This window comes from Anarrhichthys ocellatus, unplaced genomic scaffold (genome assembly GCF_004355925.1).
Source record: "Anarrhichthys ocellatus isolate YVR2014 unplaced genomic scaffold, GSC_Weel_1.0 scaffold3, whole genome shotgun sequence".
In the NCBI taxonomy this organism is placed as follows: Eukaryota; Metazoa; Chordata; class Actinopteri; order Perciformes; family Anarhichadidae; genus Anarrhichthys; species Anarrhichthys ocellatus.
Window position 1 is genome coordinate 4,509,042 of NW_022280033.1, and position 11,389 is coordinate 4,520,430.

Below are 11,389 nucleotides of genomic sequence, written 5' to 3' on the forward strand. Positions count from 1 at the left end.
GTGTGTGTGTGTGTGTGTGTGTGTGTGTGTGTGTGTGCATTCATGACTTCTGGCTTTTAGTAGTCAACTACTCCCAAAAATTTGTCGAATAGTTAACAAATTCGATTGATTAATCTCAGGAGAGATTTCGTATTTGTTTCACCCAATAACAATAATAACTCCTCGTCAAAAATATTTTAAATATAACCAGTAAAAGGTTAAGTAACGTCGGGGGTAGGTGAAATAGCAGAGTCCTTGATTGGGTCCGTGAGGCTGTTAACAAATATGCTGCGATCTGATTGGACTAAACCCCCATCAGGCTTGTTGGAGCTGGAGATGCTCAACGGCTTTCTTGCAGTAACAGCGTGCGGCTGCCACTGCTGTATCACTGCACCGGGATAAAACCACAGATGAAGCAATGGTGTGTGTGTGTGAGGATCGTACACATGGTCTGCTGTAGTTTGTGGTAGCACAGCAAACATGCAAAGATTGGGCGTGTGTATTTTTTTATTTTTTCTCTTTATAGTATAGTCTCTTTAAGAGCGTCCTGACCAAAATGGCAGCATAATTATTTTACTTGAACCAACACAACCAGAATTCACAGAAGGAATAAGAGAAAGGAAGAGAGGAGAACAGAAAAGTAATTTAAACCCATTATAACTGCTCTATACTAAAATACTCAAAAAATTAAACAATTGGCTATTTTAATCCCTAAAACTTATTTGTGTTTAAAAATGTGCGAAGTAGCTTTTATTCTAAGCAGTATGTACAGTATGTTAAGTTTTCATTAAGACCTCTTGAAGAGTTCAGGTGTGGACTACAGGCACAAAGGGAATGTGAGAGAGGGGTTGAAGATGTGACGGAATAATTAGTAAAACTTAAAGTTTGGGAGAAGAGAGGCGAGCAGGGAAGTAGATAAACTTGGCTGAGGCCTGAGTCAACAGATGATGCTAAGGGTGACAGCTAATTCAATTAATGGAGATCAGGCATGACGTATGTTTGCTGCTCGTTGTCCATATGCTCTCAAGTGTGTGCGCAGAGGAACTACAGTTAGCTCAATGTTGATTTTCTTCCTCACAAGTGTGTGTATATGTGTGTGTAATAGTGTGAGACAAGCATTAGGTCAGTGTGCCTACTATTTACGCCAGCTATTACTAATGCAGTATTGTCCTCCATATATGGGAGGTTGTGTGGAAATAAAGAGCATGAGAGGATGGAAATAGGAACAAAACAAAGAGGCAGAGGAAGACTCGGGCAAGTAGAATATGTAGTACAACTAATAGTGACTAATGCAGTGGTCACAGCATCCACATGATATACATCGAACACATTTAAAATACTGGAGCATGATCAGGACACGGATAGAGGACAGTGTTTCTTTTGCAGAGTCATTTTACACTTCTAGTATTAAATTAGAAGAATTCCTGTTTTGCTGACAGACGTAAAGCTCATTCAATAATTGAACAACAAGGGGGAGGAGTTGATGTAGACTTATAATTTTCATGAATGATTAATCTGTTGATGTTTTTCATTATTAATTTAATTAGTAAAATGTCAAACTATAGTAGAAGGATCAGAGCCTGGAATCAGAATGTTGTAGCAATGAACAATTAATTAACTATCAAAAAAATTGTTGTCAATTGATTGTTTTTTGGCTCAACTAACAGATTAATTGACTGATTGCTGTGAAATGTTCAATCAGTCTTGCTAGGAATTGAGGGAATACATCAGGATTACTGACAGGATGCTGCTGGACACTGAGTCAGTATAGCATGAACCGTGGCTACGAGATGCGCTGGTACAGATGTATCCATACTCGTCAATGTCAAAATGTCGCTCACACTCTTTTGCTGGTCGCGTAAACGTATCATCATTCGATACCCTTCTCTTTTTGTGGTTTGTGGATGAGAGGGTGAGGAGAAGGAAGGGGTTAAAAAAAAGACAGCAGAGGGTGACAAAGGGTAAAGGGATAATGGGGGGATTTAAGGGGGAGGGAAAAAGGAGATTTGAAAGAGAAAGGAGAAGCTTGTATTGTGCGTATGTGGCTGAGTGTGTTGGGTCTCAGGCCCGTGTCTCTCACCACGTCCTGACCGGGCTCCCAGGGGTGCCCGGGGTTCTGCACCTCCTGCTCTCAGATCATGTGACTAGGTCAACAAATGATAATATCGCCGGGTAAATAAACTCTGGGTGCCGACAGATATGAGATGGGACATCACTTTGACCTGCGTGGCAGCCGTCGCACACACACACACACACTATTCTCCCCATGCATTTTTTCAAAGTTTAAAGGGTTAAGTGTGTGTATGTGCTTGCATGTGTGTGTGTCTACACTTATAATCGTGTATGTATTTGTGGGGAAAATGAGTGTGAGAAGAGTGCACTCATGCATATGTGAGTGTTCCTGCATGTTCTTTGTGTGATTCATGGCGTTTTGAGCTTTCTGAGAGTTTATTGCCATTAGACCCAAACAGCAGAAGGGCAGATGTAACTCTAGACAGCTGGCACAGCATGCTCCCTCTTTCTCTCTCCCTCTGCTGACCCAGTGAGTGACAGCTCTGAGAGAAAGGAGGAAATGAGCTGAGGGCTAAAAAAGTGAGGCCCATTAAAATCAGATTGGACGTAACTATTGGTGTGGGAACACTGTTTTCACTGCAGTACCTCTGGCAGACGCGGTTTTCTGGATACGGAGTTTGCCAGATACACGTCTGCTTGAATGGCAGTATCAGTAGTCTTTTTTTTATGTATGTGTATATATATATATATAGCTATATTTGAGAGAGATTGTATTTGTAGCTCAGAACACTTTTTCCCGGAGTCTTGTGTTCTTTACACTTAGACACTTAGTGGGCGTGGCCTTTGGACGGCTCCTCCATCTGTCAATCAGCTCTTTACGTTGATGGTCTGTTGACAGCTGGGAGATCCCCAGGGCTGTGAAACGAACTGCTACTGGAAAATACACACACAGACACACACTGCTGTGTAAGAAAACATTGCCCGCCAGCCGGATATTAAAGAAACTGTCACTCTCCTCCTCACCTCTCTCACCCGCTCTCCTTCTCTGCCTCCATTTTTCATCTTTTTGCTAAAGTGTTCCTGCTTTTCCCACTGACTCCCTGTCCTCTGCCTTCCTTTTTGTGCCACGTTCTTCTTCCCTCTCAAGTGGTAGAGCATGTATTGTGGACATACATTGCAAGTGTTGCTAGAGTTTTGACCTCTTCAGCAATGTATCGGCTAAAAAGAACATGTCTTTTGGCATTTCGGTGCTGCGATTGTGCCAATGTTTGCTTGTGCATTTGAGCATGCGATCTCTTTCCGTTGAATGTCGGAGTGCCTACAGGGAGACAGGAGCAGACAGAGCTGAGAGACGGAAGGAGAGCCGTGGAGGGTTCACAGTGATTAATCGTTCCTGTCTCTGTGTTTTGAGGCATGGGGAAAAACAAAACTCCGAAGCTGCCAAACATTATCTGCTACTTTATTTAATTATTTCTCTTGCAGTAGGTCTGTCACAGCACGGTGTGTGTTGAGTGAGTTTGTGTGATGAGTCACACTGGTGTCTTTGCTCATATAATGGATTTAAACAGGCTCATGCTAATTATCAGCATAGTCAACAATTTATAGAAAACATGTACTAGCTGTTGTCACGTCAGGCTTCTTATTCTAGCGCTGCACCGTTTATACTGAGTGAGGATGTTTGTGTTTCGGTGGTGATTTAACCTTTATTACTATTATTGGCACCGTCTAATATCAAGGTTGTCACAAAGGATGCACCCATAACTGATAACTGATATCTAACTCAAAGGGCTGGATCAGGTATCTGTGACAATGAGGCCGAGCTATTCAGTTCAATTCTATGTTTATATACTTTCTACATTATTTACTGGAATTTTAGTTCCTGACACAGTTTTGACCAATTTCTTGCTGCATTAAAAAGGTTTACACTCGAATTTTGAAGATTTTTAAGTTGCTAGTGTACAATTTACTATATTAATAATAAATAATACAGTGAGGAATACAGCCACTAGTATGTGATTGGTACTCAGTATGAGGCGATGCCGATAGCCCAGGTATTGCTCTCGTTATCAGGACTGTAAAAGTCGGTGCATCCCTCGTTGTCTCGTTCTTTATCTGGAAGAGAATTAAACCAGTGGTTGATGGGTAAAACACAGAAACATCAGAAAACTGTAAAATACGATCAGTCAGATTTATAAGCTGGGGAAAGGAAGTCAAAATGTGTTTCTGGGTGTATAAAATGATGACCTCAAATCAGCTGATCTCATCTGCTGGGAAACTTAGTCCCTGTGCCTTCTTCTCCTGTTTAAATTTTCTCATGCTCTGTTTTGCATCCCTCAGGTTTTGTGTGTGTGTGTGTGTGTGTGTGCGTGTGTGTGTGTGTGCGTGACTGTTTTGCAGGAAGTAGAGAAATAGCCATTAGGCATTCATGAAAGGTGTTGGAAAACCATGAATCCATATCCTTGCTGTCATATCACTTTCAGCTGCTGATTTACGACTGGTATTTAACTATGCACGTATTCGCAGACACGACTCTTAGCCAAGCCCTCGTGATGGGAATAGTATGCAGTATGTTCAAGACGGAGTTCTCAGAAGCCTCATAGGAGCTGTCAGTCAAGATGTGCATGAGCTTCATATAACCTCAGGCACCTTGTTAGTTTCTACATAGTCCCTTAATTATCCTGTTGTGATAGACGTGAAGTGGCAGATTCACAGCATTGTCATACACAAGCACAAGGGAGAGAATGTACTCCAAATTCTCTTTACTAATACTCATAATATGTCAACTTTTTGGTCCCTTAATCCAAAAAAAAAAAAAAGACAACTTTTTACGATGTTTGAAGCATAGATGCAATCAGAAGATTGCCCCCCCCCACATGTCAAAATAATGGAAATATGAATACAAGCCTAATTTACAAGACGGGAGAAGACGTTTCTCATGTCCCAGCCTGAATGCGGTGAATGGAGGCCTAATGCCATTTGATCCCACAGTCATACAATCATCTTACGGTTATCCTTCCATCACTTGCTGCCCTCAGGCTCTTGGGACATGCAGCCATTCTGGCTCCAGCATGTTTCCAGTTGCCAAGCTTTTTGTGGCATCGTAAACGGTGTTTCTAGTCTGCTGACGGTCCGAAAGACCTCCGCCATCATTGTCAGTTAACACCATAGCTCTCAGCAGTTGCCTCACCTTCCTTATTTCCTCTCTCTATATTTATGATTTGTGGATTTAGATTATGCCTCGTGTTGCAACACATTTGTGTTTCTGTATCCGACAATAATGACATTATATGCTTCTCAGTTTCTCAACGAAATAGCTCACAGAGGAGATTGTTTTGGTTTTCTGTCCTGCTCTGTACTTTCTCACTATCTCTCCCTGATTGACGTGTGGTAACTCAGCAGCATTTAAGCACTCGAGGTGCAGACAGAAGCACTTTGTTCCTGCGTGTTGGTTGGTTGGCTTCAGCTGGTTTCCGGCCAATCCAAACATGACCTTCACACGTAGTGCAGGGATACTGTCTATTGGCTCTGGATGATTTTGGGGGTTTCGGGTGTTGGGACCAAGGATTTGGGGGAATGGAGGTGGTTTTTAAAATGGATAGTAGCGTATCCATGGGATGGATGGAATAAGAGTTGGTGAAAGTCTGCCCATAAGGTTGCAAGATGTGCGTGTGTCCGTGAGTAAAGATTGTGGATACAAACGAGTTTGAAGTCGACTGGTATTGTCTCATTGTGACCTTCTCTTGTAAAAAACTTGTCTTGCTAATTTCTCTCAATCTATCTCTCCATCACTGTGCCCCCACTCACCAAACCTCAGTCCTGATCTAGATACTAAGAATACAGTTTATAGTGAAATAGTCAGATACAACCACAGAGATAGAAAAGGCAGTAGTAGAAAAGTAACGTAGAGTGTTGAGAAGGTGGAGTTCAGTGTGATCTGAAAAGATAAACGCTCAACACTAGGACTGCACAGTCGTGGCTAAGATGATGCTAAAGTATGATTCCTGATGCCTTGTTTACCTCTAAGGGAGATTAATGAGAGATACACCGATTGAGCGGGAGATAGAAAGATACACTGGACGACATGCTCCATTAGTGCCACTGTAAACTGAGTAGAGCACCATGAGGGCCTCTGCTGTCAGGACACACACACTTGTGTGTGTGTGTGTGTGTGTGTGTGTGTGTGTGTGTGTGTGTGTGTGTGTGTGTGTGTGTGTGTGTGTGTAATAGAGCAGAACTCGCTCATTTTCTGTAATAGCTGCTCTCTTCCATTCAAACTCCGGCACATTAAATCACTGCTGCTGGTGCCAGAGACACTCTCTAAATCTATGCCTGTGCGTTTGCCTGATTGTCCTGGTTTACTTTTTAATGGTCATCTGAGTATTTCTGTTTAAACACTGGTCTTTATAAATACTTGTCTTTCTTTCTTCCTTGTTTGAATGTGTTTGCCCTGGCTTTTTATATTTGTTTTTATCATATGTTTGCATGCTAGAGAACACGTTTTGATCTGTAGGATGAGTCTGTGACTAATTTGTGCCTTATTTTTTAGACCATACAGCTATTGGTACTGAGCCATGTCACAGTATACACATACAGAAATAATAGCATTGTACTGTTCTTGACCAGGCCAGCCAATAGCACTTTTAACATCTAGCCTTGGCCTCAGTGGTTGGCTGAGGATACATTTTAGTCAGATTTCTTGAAATATGAAAGGCCAGTTTCTTTCCCCACACATGCCAATGTGAATTTATGATACATAGCTGAAGTTTATAGTGCATTACTGTACATTTTGGTTTTGCAAAATGAACATTTAATTGGGATGAAATGAATACTAATTAAAGTTCCATCTCTAGTTGAGCACAGTCCTGTAGCTCTATGCACCTCTGTGTTAGCAGTCGGTATGTGTTTTGCTGCTCCCACCTCTATAAGGTTTCAATAGGAATGTGAGAACACGTTCATTGGGGTTTCATTGCAGGTTAAAACTCACACTGCCCTGCACACATCCACCTTTCTCATGTGAAGACATTCTTCTCAGGTGTGTCGTTACAGGTGATTTCCTCTTTCTATATCGTCTCACCGGACGGAATTCATAAAACCTTCAGTGGGAACTTTCTTATTGTTTGGAAAGTTATTTATATAGTCTCCAAAATGCCTCTGGCTGTATTGTCTCAGCATTCTCACTGAGAATCAGACTGCAGGTCACACGAGGAGTCACCACCAGGGGTGCTGTGCTGTCTCTACAGCTCTACCTCAACTCTTCTCCTCTGCTGTTCACACATTTACCGTCCTGCTCATTGTAGGGCGAGTTTAAACAGCTTTGTTGCTGGTATTACAGGACACTACCGGACACATAAAATAGAACCTCAGCTCATCAAATCCAACAATTCAGATTAAATAAATACAGTAATTTATTAGTGAGATGTTATTTCTGAAGGAAACAGCATTCAGTTGTAATGAATTGTAAACAGTACTGGGAAAATCAAGTGACACAATCTTAAAATATAAAAAAAACTCTTGTTTAAAATTAGAAGCTGCAGCGAAGTGAATGGAAGAAGTTCTTGGCAATATATCACAAAAAATATATTTGCTAAAACTCTGCTTTCTAGTAAAGGATTGCATTTGTTAAGTTAGGTTCATATTGAACCTGTGCAGTGATTTCGGGTTAAACCTTGTTTAAACTAGTCAATGTCTCTAAAAGGTCAAGCAAAACCTATGAGTCTCTCCCCCCCCCTCTGTCCTCATGTGTCCTGCTCTTGCTGACAGAGAAGGGTGCGTTTGCTAACTGCTGCTGTTAACTGTTTACAAGCCAGTGTTTGCTCAGAGCTTGATCATGTTACAGGACAACAACCCATGCTAGTCCCATTCACGGCCGTCCACACACAGCACACACAAACAGTTGCACATACCCAGACGTAGCCCAACAGTAGTCTAGTTTAGACTGTCGGCCAATCCTCGAGCAGTTGCTGAGGCATCAGTCTGCAGCTGAACTGAATCACTGCTCAGGGCTTCTCTTCGTCTGGGGACGACCGCTAGGCCTCATAGAATTTCCTAAATCTTATTTTGGTGTTTTGTTTTACGGTATTTTTTTTTTTTCACCTCAATCTGCTCCGCTCCACTCTCCTCTCCTCTCATTTTCTTCATTTAATTCTTGGCCATCTTCCCTGCTCCTTATTAGGGGAAAAAGAATCCATCCCTTTTGGAAAACATGTGCTGATTAATGAATGGGTGATTGGCTGGTGGTTGAGAAATGTGGAGAGTTCATTTGAAGGATGCTACAGTTACGAGAACTCTGTGTTAGTAAGAGAGAGCGAGAGAGAGAGAGAGATTGTTGACAAGCCAAACTAAACATTCCCCCTCTCCTTTCACATCTGTGCTCCCTATCTCCCTCTTACTCTCTCTCTCACTGTTCTACTTGTCAATCAAACCTCTTTCGCTCAGTTTGACAGCATTTTATTGCTAACACTCTGCTTTTGTTTCTCTTTGAGGATGACATTTTGATAATCCTCTTGGGGAAATTGTGCCTGCACTGGACCAAATAATAGTATGAAGCTAAAATGGAATATAATAGTGAGTAAATATACAATTGGGGGTTTACGTAAACAGAACATGGATATGTAAAGTCCATCAGAAGTCCGCAATACAACATATCCAGATATATTTGGAGGAAAAAATATATATATTTTTTACTTATTATGAAAATATTATGAAAGTCCTAAACCAGTAAAATAACTTGCACTTGCTCATATTTTGTGTGTGTGTGTGTGTGTGTGTGTGTGTGTGTGTGTGTGTGTTTTTGCTAAATGTGTGTTTCTAGCATGATGTGTCTACGGGAGCTCTGAAGGCGGCATTGGATGGTGTGGTGCAGGAATGTGTGAGCTTCGTCGGGGTGGACATCAACATCTGCTCCGAGACGCTGATGAGGTAGACGACACATGAAGATACATGTGCCCACAAGCATGTGCACTCTCTACTGCGCACACACACACACACACACAGACACACACATGCAAATTGTGAAACCGAGTTGAAGTAGGGCTTAGACCTCTGACATACTTTCCCTTAGCAGTCACAACATGGCAAAGCTTCATCCACACTCATGCGCATGCTCGATGCTTACACACACACACACACACACACACACACACCCTGCATGCCAGCTTTCTGTTTAGACTAAAGCTTCCCACCCAGGCCTCACTTATTGGGACAACTGGAATCAGCAGAGGGGATTAGGCGAGGTAGACATACGCACATACACACACATGGCTCTCAAACGCGTGTATGTACATGTATGCACAATCGCAAATATCTTTGGTATTATACTGTGCACTCATTCACTACAGCATGTGCAATACACAAACCTGCTTTAAAAGCACAAGAAGTGCACAAATGTGATGCGCACACACACTTGAAGTGTGGTATGAAGCGAGCTGGCTTTAGCTGCAGGGCAGGCATCAGGTCATCTGTTTACCTGTCTGCTCTGCAAGTGAGCTTTTTCCATTCCTGCCAGGAGTTGTGCGACACACATTACACACACACGCACACTCACACCAACGTGTTGATGACTGAGGTATTATGTGGAGTGTTGACATTGCCGTGTGTTTTAGTGTGAGTGAGTCACTGGAGGCATTAACAGAGCAGACCTAATTCAGTTTCAAATCGCCTCCCTGCGTTGCTCAGCCATAACTGGACAAATATACTCACTAAACTAGTGTTTCCCCTGCTTGTTTAAATGCCAGGTCACAGTCTGCACAATCCGCTCTGCTTGTTTATATATTATAGAAATAAGGGGCCAGATGTAGAACCAATGTGTTTATTACCAGGACACCATAGACGGGTGTACTGGTAAGACATCACACTTTGAAACTTTGTCATCCAATAGAGTCCTCAGAAATAGACACACAGACCTCAACAAACGTATTTGAAATTTGATTACGTTGTATGACATTTTCCCTTTTTATTTATTGTTTTAATCTCCTAGGCATGTAGCAGGCCTGAATGTTGGCAGAGCGCGAAATATTGCAGAGTGGAGGGAGCAGAACGGTCCCTTCAACAACAGGGAGCAACTCAAACTGGTCAAAGGCATGGGGCCCAAGACCTACCAGCAGTGTGCCGGCTTCATTAGAATCAACCCGCAGACCCTACACAGGTGTGCAAACTGTATGTACATCTATACATATGTTAAAGGAACTTTCAAGAGTGTGAGTGTGAGCAAACAGAATGAATTAGCCTCCAGTATATTGGAGAGGAAGCAGGAATCTCAGAGTCAAAAATAATAAAACGTAAACCGCCCTCATGGCAGGATACCACTATAGGTAAGTGAATGAGATGTTTTTTTTGTAATTTGGTGAATCAACCCTTTGATGCAAAGTTGTGTGTGACTCTGACTTCCTGATAAAATTATAACACCTTTCATTCTTGTCCAAACAGCGCCAAGTCTTCACCTCCCCCTGTACCAGAGAAACCGGCGGCTAAGAAGGGCAAAGGAAAGACTACCAACATTCCGACCTTATTTAACCCCCTGGACCAGACCTGCATACACCCAGAGTCCTACCATGTGGCACAGAGGTACAGCACACACACACACTAACGCACACACAGCCTACCCCCACTGGCCAAAGCATGTTCGGGCTAAGATGGAGCTGATTTTGACACCGTCTCATATGGGGCTGGTTATAGTGGTGGAGGATTCTGATTTGATTTACACAGACACTGGATACCAGAGAGGAGGCGTTGGCTCTTGTGTATGTCAGTGTGACTTTGTGTGTGTCCTCGTGTGAGAAATGATTGCTAGTGCTGTTGATGCTGATATCAAAAGCACATTGCACATCTGCCCAATACTAGTATTGTCCTGTGTGTGAGAGAGAGGGAGAGGGAGTGAGAGCCCGCTCTCTTACAGCTGTAGTCACTCAACTGTGTTTAGTCTACATACGTTCTGACACTAGTGGCTTTAAGCAACGCTCCCCTCATGTTGATGCACCTTTAATGGCCTCCGCGCATGTGTGTGTGAGTGGATGCGTCTCTGTGTCCAACATGTGTGAAGATGGAGTGATGCTGCTTGTGTGACTGTTTTTGCTTATCTTAAGTGTGTGTGTGTGTGTGTGTTCAACAGTCGGCCGTATCGTACAGTGTATCAAAGAGTTGTTTAGGGGTCGGTGGTTTAAAAAGACAAATAACCGCCCATTGCTATTATAATACACCCTCTATTCCCTTTCTCTTTTTCTTCGTCCTCTTAGTCTCACACATTCTCACACCTTCTCTTCTCCCACAAATCCACACAGCTCATTTTTGTTAACATTTCTGTTTCATTCCTGCATTTTTGGCAGACACCTTTCTCTCTCTTTCTCATCCATCCATCTCTCTCTCTCTCTCTCTCTCTCTCTCTCTCTCTCTCTCTCTCTCT

The 11,389-nt window shown here is 42.5% G+C and overlaps 1 protein-coding gene across 1 annotated transcript in view; it reads left to right on the forward strand.

Annotated features, from left to right (window-relative positions):
• Positions 1-11,389, forward strand: part of srbd1 (S1 RNA binding domain 1) — a 42,584-nt gene that overhangs the window by 23,273 nt on the left and 7,922 nt on the right. Inside the window, exons 17-19 of the mRNA XM_031873852.1 lie at positions 8,804-8,910; positions 9,968-10,135; positions 10,417-10,554. Coding sequence (XP_031729712.1) covers positions 8,804-8,910; positions 9,968-10,135; positions 10,417-10,554 — 413 coding nt within the window. The remainder of the gene's footprint in view (positions 1-8,803; positions 8,911-9,967; positions 10,136-10,416; positions 10,555-11,389) is intronic.